The sequence below is a fragment of the Bombina bombina genome, chromosome 6 (assembly GCF_027579735.1).
Source record: "Bombina bombina isolate aBomBom1 chromosome 6, aBomBom1.pri, whole genome shotgun sequence".
Taxonomy (NCBI): domain Eukaryota; kingdom Metazoa; phylum Chordata; class Amphibia; order Anura; family Bombinatoridae; genus Bombina; species Bombina bombina.
In genome coordinates, this window is record NC_069504.1 from 1049671647 (window position 1) to 1049689011 (window position 17365).

At 34.1% G+C, this 17365-nt stretch overlaps 1 protein-coding gene across 1 annotated transcript in view; it reads left to right on the forward strand.

Annotated features, from left to right (window-relative positions):
- B4GALNT3 (beta-1,4-N-acetyl-galactosaminyltransferase 3) overlaps positions 1–17365 on the forward strand; it is a 317092-nt gene that overhangs the window by 254311 nt on the left and 45416 nt on the right. Inside the window, exon 14 of the mRNA XM_053718828.1 lies at positions 13754–15146. Coding sequence (XP_053574803.1) covers positions 13754–15146 — 1393 coding nt within the window. The remainder of the gene's footprint in view (positions 1–13753; positions 15147–17365) is intronic.

Below are 17365 nucleotides of genomic sequence, written 5' to 3' on the forward strand. Positions count from 1 at the left end.
AAAGAAGCGGTCTTTGTTGAGCCCAGGTTGAGGATATTTCAGTCAGGCTGAAACGAGACGAGAGACTGATGAAACGGCAAAAGAGGCACCAATATAAGGTTATACACTCTATACTTACACCGGAATCGGTGATGCGAACATGTGAACTCCTCTCAGTGGCTTAATCTCCAGACAGCAGGAACAGCAGCTTGAACACACCGTACAAGAGTGGCAATGAAATAAAGCCAGGTATTGTTTAACAAACACCTTTGCACGCAGGTAACTGATATCCGTACCTACGGAAGCCTAAGAGGGACAAAAAACAAGCAAACACAGAGCAACGCGTTTCAACCGTCCAAGGGTCTTTTTCAAGCTCACAAACAAGTTTCAAAGTGTGCTATATATAGCCAATATAGCAATACTATTGGTTAGAAAATAATAATGGGCGTATGCAGTTACTGGCGGATATAGCCGTTATAGAAACAGAATACAGAAATGGCAAACCGCTACTTATATCTCATAATACTGTCAGCGTACACATAATTCTAACTTGTGAATTTGTTATACCGCAATTTATATTATGTATGAATTAGCAACTGACTTATAAAAATAAAAAATAGATAATTTAAATGTATACAGATCTTTTGGAACACATAAGTTAAACCACATTGTATATGCACAAAATTCAAAAATAAATAAAACCAAACATAATATATAAAAAATATATAAAAAATGTATATAAAAAAATGTATATATAAAAATATAGAATATATAAAAAAATGTATCAAAAATGTATATATATATATAGAGAGAGAGAGAGAGAGATTTGGAAAATGTATATATTTATAAAAATACCTATCCAAAAAATTAATTGATAAAAACAAATGCATATATAACATAACTCTTATAAAGACAAATTGATGACCGCTAAAAAGCTGATGATTTAATAAATGTAGATAAACTTAGATATATTCTTAAGCTTATTTTAGCTGTACCTTATTGAAATAGAATTGAAGTCAGTCGTGGTAGACCTGAACTGTGAGGTGGTAGACCTGAACTGTGAATTAGTTTCACTACAGAAATTGAATAGTTAAAGGTGGTAGACCTGAACTGTGAATTAGTTTCACTACAGAAATTGAATAGTTAAAGGTGGTAGACCTGAACTGTGAATTAGTTTCACTACAGAAATTGAATAGTTAAAGGTGGTAGACCTGAACTGTGAATTAGTTTCACTACAGAAATTGAATAGTTAAAGGTGGTAGACCTGAACTGTGAATTAGTTTTCACTACAGAAATTGAATAGTTAAAGGTGGTAGACCTGAACTGTGAATTAGTTTCACTACAGAAATTGAATAGTTAAAGGTGGTAGACCTGAACTGTGAATTAGTTTCACTACAGAAATTGAATAGTTAAAGGTGGTAGACCTGAACTGTGAATTAGTTTCACTACAGAAATTGAATAGTTAAAGGTGGTAGACCTGAACTGTGAATTAGTTTCACTACAGAAATTGAATAGTTAAAGGTTTGAGTTAATTTACATTCTTTTGTATTCTGGTTTTTAGTATTGCAATTAGATAACAATTAGATTGTTTGCATAGGTGAGCAATTAGGGGGACCCCACCCTATCTTTCTGAGGGTATTTAAAGAGATCTGTTTAGCTCTGCTAAACATTTAGCTCTGCTTCTTAGCAAAGAGATCAAACTACAAAAGGATTAAATACATAAGGATATTTGAGTTATTTCAGAAAGGTATATAACATTTCTCTTTTAAATTGTTGTTACTTGAATAGTTTGTACTTTCAGATAATATATTTTGTATTTCTATTAACTTTATATTTTGTTTTTTTATAGGTGGTAGACCTGAACTGTGAATTAGTTTCACTACAGAAATTGAATAGTTAAAGGTGGTAGACCTGAACTGTGAATTAGTTTCACTACAGAAATTGAATAGTTAAAGGTTTGAGTTAATTTACATTCTTTTGTATTCTGGTTTTTAGTATTGCAATTAGATAACAATTAGATTGTTTGCATAGGTGAGCAATTAGGAGGGACCCCACCCTATCTTTCTGAGGGTATTTAAAGAGATCTGTTTAGCTCTGCTTCTTAGCAAAGAGATCAAACTACAAAAGGATTAAATACATAAGGATATTTGAGTTATTTCAGAAAGGTATATAACATTTCTCTTTTAAATTGTTGTTACTTGAATAGTTTGTACTTTCAGATAATATATTTTGTATTTCTATTAACTTTATATTTTGTTTTTTTATAGGTGGTAGACCTGAACTGTGAATTAGTTTCACTACAGAAATTGAATAGTTAAAGGTGGTAGACCTGAACTGTGAATTAGTTTCACTACAGAAATTGAATAGTTAAAGGTTTGAGTTAATTTACATTCTTTTGTATTCTGGTTTTTAGTATTGCAATTAGATAACAATTAGATTGTTTGCATAGGTGAGCAATTAGGAGGGACCCCACCCTATCTTTCTGAGGGTATTTAAAGAGATCTGTTTAGCTCTGCTAAACATTTAGCTCTGCTTCTTAGCAAAGAGATCAAACTACAAAAGGATTAAATACATAAGGATATTTGAGTTATTTCAGAAAGGTATATAACATTTCTCTTTTAAATTGTTGTTACTTGAATAGTTTGTACTTTCAGATAATATATTTTGTATTTCTATTAACTTTATATTTTGTTTTTTTATAGGTGGTAGACCTGAACTGTGAATTAGTTTCACTACAGAAATTGAATAGTTAAAGGTGGTAGACCTGAACTGTGAATTAGTTTCACTACAGAAATTGAATAGTTAAAGGTTTGAGTTAATTTACATTCTTTTGTATTCTGGTTTTTAGTATTGCAATTAGATAACAATTAGATTGTTTGCATAGGTGAGCAATTAGGAGGGACCCCACCCTATCTTTCTGAGGGTATTTAAAGAGATCTGTTTAGCTCTGCTAAACATTTAGCTCTGCTTCTTAGCAAAGAGATCAAACTACAAAAGGATTAAATACATAAGGATATTTGAGTTATTTCAGAAAGGTATATAACATTTCTCTTTTAAATTGTTGTTACTTGAATAGTTTGTACTTTCAGATAATATATTTTGTATTTCTATTAACTTTATATTTTGTTTTTTTATAGGTGGTAGACCTGAACTGTGAATTAGTTTCACTACAGAAATTGAATAGTTAAAGGTGGTAGACCTGAACTGTGAATTAGTTTCACTACAGAAATTGAATAGTTAAAGGTTTGAGTTAATTTACATTCTTTTGTATTCTGGTTTTTAGTATTGCAATTAGATAACAATTAGATTGTTTGCGTAGGTGAGCAATTAGGAGGGACCCCACCCTATCTTTCTGAGGGTATTTAAAGAGATCTGTTTAGCTCTGCTAAACATTTAGCTCTGCTTCTTAGCAAAGAGATCAAACTACAAAAGGATTAAATACATAAGGATATTTGAGTTATTTCAGAAAGGTATATAACATTTCTCTTTTAAATTGTTGTTACTTGAATAGTTTGTACTTTCAGATAATATATTTTGTATTTCTATTAACTTTATATTTTGTTTTTTTATAGGTGGTAGACCTGAACTGTGAATTAGTTTCACTACAGAAATTGAATAGTTAAAGGTGGTAGACCTGAACTGTGAATTAGTTTCACTACAGAAATTGAATAGTTAAAGGTTTGAGTTAATTTACATTCTTTTGTATTCTGGTTTTTAGTATTGCAATTAGATAACAATTAGATTGTTTGCATAGGTGAGCAATTAGGAGGGGACCCCACCCTATCTTTCTGAGGGTATTTAAAGAGATCTGTTTAGCTCTGCTAAACATTTAGCTCTGCTTCTTAGCAAAGAGATCAAACTACAAAAGGATTAAATACATAAGGATATTTGAGTTATTTCAGAAAGGTATATAACATTTCTCTTTTAAATTGTTGTTACTTGAATAGTTTTGTACTTTCAGATAATTATTTTGTATTTCTATTAACTTTATATTTTGTTTTTTTATAGGTGGTAGACCTGAACTGTGAATTAGTTTCACTACAGAAATTGAATAGTTAAAGGTGGTAGACCTGAACTGTGAATTAGTTTCACTACAGAACATTGAATAGTTTAAAGGTTTGAGTTTATTTACATTCTTTTGTATTCTGGTTTTTAGTATTGCAATTAGATAACAATTAGATTGTTTGCATAGGTGAGCAATTAGGAGGGACCCCACCCTATCTTTCTGAGGGTATTTAAAGAGATCTGTTTAGCTCTGCTAAACATTTAGCTCTGCTTCTTAGCAAAGAGATCAAACTACAAAAGGATTAAATACATAAGGATATTTGAGTTATTTCAGAAAGGTATATAACATTTCTCTTTTAAATTGTTGTTACTTGAATAGTTTGTACTTTCAGATAATATATTTTGTATTTCTATTAACTTTATATTTTGTTTTTTTATAGGTGGTAGACCTGAACTGTGAATTAGTTTCACTACAGAAATTGAATAGTTAAAGGTGGTAGACCTGAACTGTGAATTAGTTTCACTACAGAAATTGAATAGTTAAAGGTTTGAGTTAATTTACATTCTTTTGTATTCTGGTTTTTAGTATTGCAATTAGATAACAATTAGATTGTTTGCATAGGTGAGCAATTAGGAGGGACCCCACCCTATCTTTCTGAGGGTATTTAAAGAGATCTGTTTAGCTCTGCTAAACATTTAGCTCTGCTTCTTAGCAAAGAGATCAAACTACAAAAGGATTAAATACATAAGGATATTTGAGTTATTTCAGAAAGGTATATAACATTTCTCTTTTAAATTGTTGTTACTTGAATAGTTTGTACTTTCAGATAATATATTTTGTATTTCTATTAACTTTATATTTTGTTTTTTTATAGGTGGTAGACCTGAACTGTGAATTAGTTTCACTACAGAAATTGAATAGTTAAAGGTGGTAGACCTGAACTGTGAATTAGTTTCACTACAGAAATTGAATAGTTAAAGGTTTGAGTTAATTTACATTCTTTTGTATTCTGGTTTTTAGTATTGCAATTAGATAACAATTAGATTGTTTGCATAGGTGAGCAATTAGAGGGACCCCACCCTATCTTTCTGAGGGTATTTAAAGAGATCTGTTTAGCTCTGCTAAACATTTAGCTCTGCTTCTTAGCAAAGAGATCAAACTACAAAAGGATTAAATACATAAGGATATTTGAGTTATTTCAGAAAGGTATATAACATTTCTCTTTTAAATTGTTGTTACTTGAATAGTTTGTACTTTCAGATAATATATTTTGTATTTCTATTAACTTTATATTTTGTTTTTTTTATAGGTGGTAGACCTGAACTGTGAATTAGTTTCACTACAGAAATTGAATAGTTAAAGGTGGTAGACCTGAACTGTGAATTAGTTTCACTACAGAAATTGAATAGTTAAAGGTTTGAGTTAATTTACATTCTTTTGTATTCTGGTTTTTAGTATTGCAATTAGATAACAATTAGATTGTTTGCATAGGTGAGCAATTAGGAGGGACCCCACCCTATCTTTCTGAGGGTATTTAAAGAGATCTGTTTAGCTCTGCTAAACATTTAGCTCTGCTTCTTAGCAAAGAGATCAAACTACAAAAGGATTAAATACATAAGGATATTTGAGTTATTTCAGAAAGGTATATAACATTTCTCTTTTAAATTGTTGTTACTTGAATAGTTTGTACTTTCAGATAATATATTTTGTATTTCTATTAACTTTATATTTTGTTTTTTTTATAGGTGGTAGACCTGAACTGTGAATTAGTTTCACTACAGAAATTGAATAGTTAAAGGTGGTAGACCTGAACTGTGAATTAGTTTCACTACAGAAATTGAATAGTTAAAGGTTTGAGTTAATTTACATTCTTTTGTATTCTGGTTTTTAGTATTGCAATTAGATAACAATTAGATTGTTTGCATAGGTGAGCAATTAGGAGGGACCCCACCCTATCTTTCTGAGGGTATTTTAAAGAGATCTGTTTAGCTCTGCTAAACATTTAGCTCTGCTTCTTAGCAAAGAGATCAAACTACAAAAGGATTAAATACATAAGGATATTTGAGTTATTTCAGGAGTTATTCAGGGTTATTCAGGCTTATTCAGTAGAAAATAATACTTATATTTTTCTTATTGTTAAAGTGTTGCATAGTTTAAAATGTCTCAGATACAGTGCAATGGGTGTTTTGCACTTTTTAATCGTTCTACTTTTTGGAGATTTAGGGGCTGTCCTGTTTGTAAGCAGTTTTCCCTGTTAAGGGAGGAAATAGCTAAACTTCAAGCTAAGGTAAGTAACATACCTGTTACCTCTACAAAGCTGCCTCAGAAAGAAGCCCCTCTACCCCAGAGATCAGCAAGGAGAGGCAGATGGATCACTGTAGGCTCTGGAAGAATTAGAACAGTAGACCAGAAGCATTGCCCACAACCTCTGCCATTGCAAAACTCCTATGCTGCTCTTGCCGAATACACTTGTGATGAGGAGATTGCTGTTTCTGAGCCCTCTGAAGCTGTAACAGGTAATTTAAATCTATTGGCACCTGATTCTCCAGGTAACATAACACAGGAAAGAACTGCAGATGTGTTTTTGAGAAAAAGACTGTTAGTGGGTGACTCTATTTTGAGGAATGTGTATTTAGGTGAAAGTAAAGGAGAAACAAGGGAGGTTAGATGTCTTCCAGGAGCTACTGCTCACAGGGATAGGAATCGTATTTTGAGAATTGTTAAGGCAGCAGGAAAGGGAAGTGAGTTGGATGTGATTGTTCATTTAGGAACAAATGATCTGGCTAGTAATCATGTTGCTGCTGTTCAGAAAGAGTTTTGTGACCTAGGTAATCATTTAGAGACTGTGGCATCAACTCTATCATTTTCTGCTATTTTACCTGTGTATGACCAGGAAGCAGGCAAGATGGAGCGGATAACAACATTTAATTCTTGGTTAGATAAGTGGTGCAGGGAACGAGGATTTGGTTTTATTGGCCATTATAGCTCTGTTTGGAAAGATACTTGGTTATTTAGGAGAGATGGCTTGCATTTGGATGCTAAAGGAACAGAGTATCTGGGAGAGGAGTTCAAATACTTTATTAGAAATCATTTAAACTAATAAAGGGGGGTAGCATTAATATATCCACCTGCCCCCCACAGCATGCCAAAACTGTTAGTCCAAGTAACAATTCTAGAAATTCTAGTAGAAAAATTCTTCGTGCCATGAGCACAAATGCTCGCAGCTTAGGAAATAAATTACCTGAACTCATTTCAATAATGACTAGGGACAACTTGGATTTAGTAGCTATAACAGAAACATGGTACAATGATTTGCATGACTGGGACATAGTCATACCTGGATACAGGTTATTTAAAAAGAACAGAGTAGGAAAGAAAGGTGGAGGAGTTGCTTTGTATGTAAATGAAAATATAAAGGTTACTGAAATTGTAGGAACAAATGATGAGGTGGAAAGTATTTGGGTGACTTTGGAAATTGGAGATAAAAATGTTTTTAGAATAGGGGTTGTATATAGGCCTCCATTGCAGGATGAAAAACTGGACAATCTGTTATTAGATGAAATAACCAAAATGACCATGAAGGGTAAGGTTATAGTACTGGGGGACTTTAATTTGCCAGATATAGACTGGAAGATTCCTTCTGCTAGATCGGCTAGAAGCAGGTATATTCTTGAATCTCTGCTAGGGGAATCACTTGAGCAATTAGTCAAGGAACCAACTCGTAAGGAAGCTATATTAGATCTAATACTTACAAACAGTGATACAGTTTCAGATGTGTCTGTAGGTGAGAACTTAGGATCCAGTGATCATCAATCTGTTTGGTTTAGTATTCATGTTCAGGAACTGTACACCCAGACTAAAACAAAAGTTTTAGACTTTAGGACGGCAGATTTTTCATTAATGGGAGAATACCTAAAAAACTATTTAAAGGGGAAAAATCTTATTACAGGGGTTCAAGAACAGTGGGAATTTGTGAAAGGTGCCATTTTAGATGCAACCACACACTGTATTAGACATGTCTGTAAAAGTAAAAGAAAGCGGAAACCAATTTGGTTTTCCAAAGAAGTAGCACATGCTGTAAAGACAAAAAAGATAGCTTATAAAAATTACAGACACACACAAGCAGATGATGATATGAAAATATGGAGACTCCAACAAAAAAAGACTAAGCAGTTAATTAGGAAGGTTAAAGCTGATGCAGAAGAGAAGATAGCACAGTCAGTAAAACATGGGGACAAAACATTCTTTAGATATATCAGTGAAAGAAGAAAAAATAAGGTAGGAATAGTAAAATTGAAATCAGTTGATGGTAGAATAATAGAAGGAGATAAGCAGATTGCAGACTGTCTCAATGATTACTTCTGTTCTGTTTTCACTAAAGATTGTGAAGATACAATGTCTACATTAAGGGATGCTATGCAAAATAGAAACAAAGTTAACAGTAATCTTTTTACAGAGGATGAGGTTTTGTTAGCATTATCAAAAATAAATGTTACAAAGGCAGTGGGTCCTGATAATATTCATCCAAGGGTTTTAAAAGAACTTCGTTCAGTGCTAACTGTCCCATTAACTGATCTGTTTAATCAGTCACTATTAACAGGAGCTGTCCCAGATGATTGGAGAATAGCAAATGTAATACCTCTTCATAAAAAGGGCAGTAGAGAAGAATCTGGCAACTACAGGCCAGTTAGTTTAACTTCAGTAGTAGGGAAATTAATGGAAAGCCTCTTAAAGGAAAGAATTATGACTTACATAAAGACAAACAATTTAGAGGACCAAAATCAGCATGGTTTTACTTCAGGGAGATCATGTCAGACTAATCTAATTGACTTCTTTGATTATGTAACAAAAGTATTAGACAAGGGAGGAGCAGTTGATGTAGCATATCTAGATTTCAGCAAAGCATTTGACACCGTCCCACACAATAAAGTTATTCACAAACTATATCTCCTTGGTCTAGATTCAAAAATTGTGAACTGGGTGGAATGCTGGCTTAAGGACAGAAAACAAAGTGTCTTAGTAAATGGAGTTCATTCAGCAGAGGGGGCTGTTACTAGTGGTGTTCCTCAGGGGTCAGTTCTGGGGCCCTGTTTTGTTTAACATATTTATCTGCGATATCAGCAAAGGGGCTACAGGGGAAAGTATGTCTCTTTGCAGATGATACAAAAATTTGCAACAGAGTGGATGTTCCAGGGGGGGTAGACAAAATGAGAAGTGATATACAACAATTGGAGGATTGGACAAACGACTGGGATCTAAAGTTTAACACAGCAAAGTGTAAAATAATGCATTTAGGGAAGAAAAATCCAAATGTTAATTACAGACTCAATGACACTTTACTGACTGTTACAGACGAGGAACAGGACTTGGGAATTATTATTTCAGATGATTTAAAACTTAGTAAACAATGTAGTAAGGCAGCGAGTAAGGCTAGCAGAATGCTTGGATGTATTGGTAGAGGTATTTGCAGCAGAAATAGTAAGGTTCTTATGCCACTTTATAGATCATTAGTTAGGCCTCATCTTGAGTATTGTGTGCAGTTCTGGAGGCCATATCTTCAGAAGGATATTAACAAACTTGAATCTGTGCAAAGGAGGGCTACCAAAATGGTACATGGTCTAAAAAATAAAACTTACCAGGATAGGCTCAATGACCTAAATATGTATAGCTTAGAGGAGAGAAGGGAAAGAGGTGATATGATAGCAACTTTCAAGTACATTAAAGGGTTTAGTAAAACTGAGGCTGTGGGTATTTTACATAAAATGGAAAATTCAAGAACAAGGGGTCATGAGCTCAAGCTAAAGGGTAGTAGATTCAGGAGTAATTTGAGGAAGCACTTCTTTACAGAAAGAGTGATTGATTTATGGAATAAACTTCCTCAAGAGGTAGTAGCAACAAACACTGTGGGGGACTTTAAAAATGCATGGGACAAGCATAGGGCTATCCTACGAACTAGATAAGTTTATACTGTTAGGTAAGGTGGGGCAGACTTGCTGGGCCTATGGCTCTTATCTGCCGTCAATATCTATGTTTCTATGTTTCTATGTTTAAAAAACACCCAATGTCGAAATCGACATTAAGACCATGGGGTTGTAGGGTCTTTAAATCAAAGATCCACTTACTTTCCCTTTTTAGATGATCATTATGGATATTACCTCCTCTCCATTTCCTTTTAACTTTTCTATTCCTAAAAAGGAAAAGTGGTCCAAATTTCCATTGTTACAAGCACCAAAATGTTTTGCAATGGGAAGGTCTTTATTTCTCTTGTGGGTAAAGTTTTCTATAGACCACATATGTTCCCTAATGCGGGTACGTAGTGGTCTGGAGGTCTCTCCAGTGTACTGTAACCCACATTTGCATTGAATAATGTAAATAATATAGCTATCTGAACATCTAATAAGGTCTTTTATTTTATATATTTTCCCAGTTACATTTGATTTAAATTCTCTGTTAACCACAAAGTGCAAAAAGATTACAAACATACCACATACAGATAAAGATAATAAAGAGTTTGCATTGTATACAGTGGTGTATAAAAGAGCAAAAAATGTAAAGACTATTTTGGCCCCTACAGAGAAGAAAAAGAAACCTTTGAATTATTCCAATCAACTTGATAAAAGGGGTAATAGTATAGTAGGTTTTTATCCCTGTCCCACTTGCAAATCTTGTGAACATTCAAGCAAAAGTAAAGAATTTAAATCAAATGAAACTGGGAAAATAAATAAAATAAAAGACCTTATTAGATGTTCAGATAGCTATATTATTTACATTATTCAATGCAAATGTGGGTTACAGTACACTGGAGAGACCTCCAGACCACTACGTACCCGCATTAGGGAACATATGTGGTCTATAGAAAACTTTACCCACAAGAGAAATAAAGACCTTCCCATTGCAAAACATTTTGGTGCTTGTAACAATGGAAATTTGGACCACTTTTCCTTTTTAGGAATAGAAAAAGTTAAAAGGAAATGGAGAGGAGGTAATATCCATAATGATCTTCTAAAAAGGGAAAGTAAGTGGATTTTGATTTAAAGACCCTACAACCCCATGGTCTTAATGTCGATTTCAACATTGGGTGTTTTTTAAACGACTGACTTCAATTCTATTTCAATAAGGTACAGCTAAAATAAGCTTAAGAATTTATCTGTTTATCTAAATTTATTAAATCATCAGCTTTTTAGTGGTCATCAATTTGTCTTTATAAGAGTTATGTTATATATGCATTTGTTTTTATCAATTAATTTTTTGGATAGGTATTTTTATAAATATATACATTTACCAAATCTCTGTATTTTTTATATATTCTAAATTTTTATATATACATTTTTTATATATTTTTATATATATATATATATATATATATTTTGTTTATTTATTTTTGAATTTTGTGCATATGCAATGTGGTTTAACTTATGTGTTCCAAAAGATCTGTATGCATTTAAATGATCTATTTTTTATTTTTATGTCAGTTGCTAATTCATACATAATATAAATTGCGGTATAACAAATTCACAAGTTAGAATTATGTGTACGCTGACAGTATTATGAGATATAAGTAGCGGTTTGCCATTTCTGTATTCTGTTTCTATAACGGCTATATCCGCCAGTAACTGCATACGCCCATTATTATTTTCTAACCAATAGTATTGCTATATTGGCTATATATAGCACACTTTGAAACTTGTTTGTGAGCTTGAAAAAGACCCTTGGACGGTTGAAACGCGTTGCTCTGTGTTTGCTTGTTTTTTTGTCCCTCTTAGGCTTCCGTAGGTATGGATATCAGTTACCTGCGTGCAAAGGTGTTTGTTAAACAATACCTGGCTTTATTTCATCGCCACTCTTGTACGGTGTGTTCAAGCTGCTGTTCCTGCTGTCTGGAGATTAAGCCACTGAGAGGAGTTCACATGTTCGCATCACCGATTCCGGTGTAAGTATAAGTGTTAACCTTATATTGGTGCCTCTTTTGCCATTTCATCGGTCTCTCGTCTCGTTTCAGCCTGACTGAAATATCCTCAACCTGGGCTCAACAAAGACCGCTTCTTTGGATGACCATTTGGATTCAAGAGATCTCTTATTTCATCCCCTGTTGTTTCTAATAATTGTTTTATTCAGTAACTGTTGCCATTTGTATACTGCACATGTAACTGCATCTGATCAGCGCATTTGCCACTTTGTATTTCGTTTTTAAACTTGTTCACATTTTATTTTATTTTGTTATTAAATATATGCAGAATCTTTTTTTTTTTTTGTTTATCGCATTTATTGGCTATTTTGTGTTTGCACAGAATTTAATTTATATTTACACGTGTTTGTACACAATTTATAATACTCATTTTTACTATTTTTTCACCACACTATTTTAAGCTTTATAGCGCCTGTGTTATTTGAATTTTATGGTTTCATCTAGAATACATATTATTCTTTTTTCACTTCAGTATTTGTTTAGAGGTTGAGAGATTCCTCTTGTTTTCACAGGCTTAATAGGGTTTCACAGCGCAGTTAACCCATATTTTTTTCCTTTTTCAATTTTCAGAGCTACATTACACGAAAGGGGGGGGGGGGATAAATAATGAAAGTTTATTGCAAATTTGTTTCATTATACATAATGTAACATGTTATATTCAGACCTCAAAGTGTTTACTTTCCCTTTAAGCACAGGAATCCAGAAAAGGATAAAGTAGCTCCAACCTATAGGAGTTACCACCATTCTCCATGTGTTCTGTCCCTTTAAAAAAAAAAAAAAAAAAAATACTACTTGTTCTTCTGAGGCTACCAAAGAGTCCCCAGACAAAATATTAAATCTTCTGAAGTTGCAAAGTTGTAGGTTTATGACAGCTAGGAGACAGGGTTGTCTTGCAGGCATTTTAGCCGGGGAGATTCTTGTATCCTTAGTAAACCTAACAACAGTTGCTTTTCTGAATGACAGCTGTTAGATCTTCTGCACGTTCTCAGGGTCAAAGTTCAAAATTGCCAATAAAATATATTGATTGCTGTTATAAACTAGTAAATTCAAATGAAAGTCAACCCTAGCATTTTACAAACGCTAGGATTGACTATTGAAATAAATAAAGGGGACTTTCATTCATGAAGTATAAAATACTTCATGCAGAAAGCTCCTTTATTTGTTTCAAACGATCGCCGATCTGGGCTTCTACAGCAGCACATGGAAGATCGCTGTTTTGCTAAGAGGTGACATTTTCACCTCTTAGCAAATAGCCTTGTGGTAAATTCAGCTCCCAAGTGCGCCAAGCCGGATTTATCGCACGGCTATTGGCTAGAGGTAAAAATGTCACCTCTTAGCAAAACAGCGATCTTCCATGTGCTGCTGTAGAAGCTCAGATCCACGATCGCTTGAAACAAATAAAGGAGCTTTCTGCATTAAGTATTTTAGAAAGCTTACTTCTAGCGCAGTTAACACTTGAGCGGGAGTGTTAATTAGCACTCCACTCGTAATTTGTCGTAGTATGTCAAGGTGGTGGTATGACTTTTTTATGTAATTTTACAATAATTTCTTAATTATGTAAATAAATAGTTAGTTGAAACTGCGATCTTCTGAAAATTCTTTTTATGCTGTAAAATTTCCAGTCATGAAGGGTTAAAAAACTTTCAATTTATTTCTCTTATCAAATTTACTTTGTTTTCTTTCATTTAATTTTACGGTCTCTTTAAATAACAGTGGCTGTATTATGGCAATTTTTTTATGATTTAAAATATGTGATTTATTATAAGCGGTATTTGTGATTTTATGACTTTTCTATATTGCAGAGTGGGTTGATGATTACAACCCTGAGGATTTTCAGTATGAAGATGCACAGGATGAATATACGGAGACCGAAAATGAGGATGAGGATGATGCTGGGACACTGCAAAGGAAGCTCTTATTTGTTACAAACAAGAAGAAAGTTAAAAGTAGAAGACATAATTCTCAGCGTTTAAGAAGAATTCGTATTGCTAGAGAGCCAGAGAAAAGCACTAAAAAACTCACATATGACATAGAACAATCAGTACAGAACAATGACAAGACTCAGAAGAGTTTGGTGACACAACAAATAGCACATACCGTGAATAGCTTACATGCACTTAAAGGACAGAAACTCTTGGTCTCTGAAACATGGACTGACAGGATGTTGGGATCCATTGCCCACTTAGATACAGAGTATATATTACAGGGTAAGAAGCAGATTGAGAAGTGGCAGCAGAAAACAGAAGAATTGGTGAGCAACAATATTCAAAAAAGACAAGAAGTACAAGACCATGGATTGGAAGGAAAGGATCAGAATCCAGAACAGCGTCCAGGTGTGAAAACGGAGTATCAAAGGTTTAAAAATAAGAATCAGGAAAGTCAGTGGAATACAGGAAAAAGGAACAAAAATCAGTTAAATGATAGAGACCAAAACATACACCCTAGGAGAGAAATGGGAAGGCCCACACCACAGGAGGAAGAAGATGTGAATTTGAGACACCAACTAGGTAATACGAAAATCAATAAATCTCATAAAGAAATATATAAGAGAGATAATCCTAACTTGTTTGAGGTGAAGCACAAAGAGCAAACAGTGTCCAAACCAAGTGAAGAATTGAAGCAGAAGCCCAAGTTGAGAGAAGAGGAAAAACTTCAGTTTAACCTAGATAAAGGGTGGAGGCAGGGCACTGAACACGGTGAAAGGAAGAAGCAGGATCCCAAACAAGGTAAATCAGTAAGGCAGAGCCAGGAAGTTGATAAAGGTCTGAGGTATGAAGATAAAGAAGTTGTAACCGAGATTCAGAAGTCTGAATTCAGAGAGGTTGGAAAAGACTGGACTAAGCACAATAAAAGTTTGACGTCTAATATAGATGAGGAGATTAGACAGAAGCATCTGGATCCCAAAGCTGAGGGATATGAAGGTAATGAAGATGGAGAACAGGAAGATGAAGAGGTAGATCCTCAGGAGGAGGATGAACTCCAGGAGGAAGAAGAAGAACTAGGATACCCAGTAGTCTTTGAGCAACCAGTGGGCTGGAATCGGACATTCAGTGTGGGTAAAATTGATTTCCAGATTGTGCGCTCAAACCTTCTCGATCTTCACTGTAACACTTCTGGGAATCTGCTGCTCAGAGAGGGAGAGGCCTTGAGTGTGGCTAACGCATTCATGAAGAAACTGAACCAGAGGCACCATGGGTAAGAGTTAAGGACTGGTGGATAAACATAGGGAAAGGGAGGGACAATAATAGTTTCATAGATGAACCAACTATATAGAATGATGAGGCCCAATCATACATAGTAATTAAGGGCTCAGAAGTAGAATGAGTTTAAATGCAAATAGCTTGATAACTTTCCAGTTGTAAACTTGGTAGTAACAGGAGGAATATTCATGGATGTGAACTCGTTTTTTTTAATTGTTTTATTATGTGTACAGCTGGAATGTTATCTAGCTGGAATGTGATCTAACTGGTAGATTTACACAATGTCAAGTACACATTTTGGGAATGAGTACATTTAATTATAGAGAGGGACTAGGCAAATTCATAGAAATGTAGTGACAGTTCAGAGAGTAACACAGCAAATATAAAACAGACAAGCAAATTGCAGGAAGAGACTCAAGTCTAGGTTGGACTAAAAGGGAATTTAAATTGATTTAGAAAAGAACATGTGCAGAAATAGTGGCAATTAGTAACTAGTGAGAGGCACTCAGAATATTTTAAAGAATGCTAGCCAGAATGTGATTATCTATATATCAGCAAAGAAATCAATAAAACTAAAAAGTAATGCGTGAATAGCAGATATTATTGAAAGTAGATGATGAGTATAAGCGGTTAAAGAGCACATTTGTCAAGTACAGATGAAAATGTTCGAAGCCCATATTCAGAGGATGGTAAATGTTGTAAAACAAAACAGGACAACGGAGAGAAGATCATATACAGAGATGCTTCCAAAGAGAGAGTAACATGTTTAGCATTAAAATAGTATAATGACCAGGAAATGATAGAAAAGAGATAAGAGAATATCGGAAGTGGAGCCATTAACGGAAAATGAGATGGAAGGGGATGTTAGGACAGGAGGGACAAATTTGTGTATAAGGAGGAATCTGTCAGGGATTTAAGTGGTGCTATATAGGGTATCAGAGAGGTTGACATTTTACAGAAATTAAATTAAGAGGAACAGGAGCAAGTCCAGGAAATACAGGAACACTGAAACCCAAAATGATTTCCTTTGTAATTCAGATAGAGCATGCAAGTTAAACATGATTTACAGTTTACTACTTCTATTATCAAATATTCTTTTGTTTCCATGGTATTCTTTGCTGAAGATTTGTTATTTTACACAGGTAGCATGCACATTTCTAGAACATTAAATGGCAGGAAAATCTGATGCCTCCTAGTGTTCTTGCAAATGTATAACATTGTTAAAGGGACATTAAACCCCCTAAAAATGTTACATGATTCAGATAGAGCATGCAATTTTAAGCAACTTTACAATTTACTTCTATTAACTTCTTTGTTTTGTTCACTTGGTATCCTTTCTTGAAAAGCATACCTAGATAGACCAAAGAGCAGCAATGCACTGCTGGGGGCTAAATGCTGATTGCCGGCTGCACGTTGTTGCCTATTGCCATTGGCTCCCCTGAAATGTCCAGCTAGTTTCTAGTAGTGCATTTCTGCACCTTCAACAAAGGATACCAAGAGAATGAAGCAAATTGGAAAATGGAAGTAAAGTGGAAAGATGTTTAATAGTGTATCTTCTGTCTGATTAATGAAAGAAAATGTTATACTTTTATGTCCCTTCTTGCAAAACGTACTGCCATATAGTGCTCCAGACACATGCATGCTCTTGAGTCTGCATACCTGCTTCATACCTCCTAGTAATTGTTGTTAGGTATAAGGAACTCTGTATCTTAAAGGGATCTGTTTAGGTGGTTCGTGGGCATGTCTGGGCTGTCTGTGGGCGGGGCTAAGGGACATTTTGAAAATTAGGATATATGGCTGCCTCAGAGGGACAGTGGGATAGAGTTTAGAAAGTTGGGAGGCCTGCTGCTTTTCAACAAAGGTTACAACAAATTACATTTGTTTTTAAATTGTACTCTCTGTTTGAATCATGAAACAATTGTTTGGGGTTTTATGTCCCTTTAACTCACTTATTGTGTACATAAAACATGTTTTACTTGTTGTGGATGTAAATACACCAGATGAGAACTGCTGCTTCCTCAATAAGGATGGACAGAAATTTCATATCTTATAAATGTAAAAGGTCATCTTTATTTATTTTTATCCTGAATGGAAAATTATCTTTGCTTTTGAAAGAAAAATGAAGAAACACAGATGCCTAATAACGTAAATATTAAAATAGCACAGAATAAAGCTCTAATCTCCCATACTAAGCTTTAGGAAAGGCCCTTACTC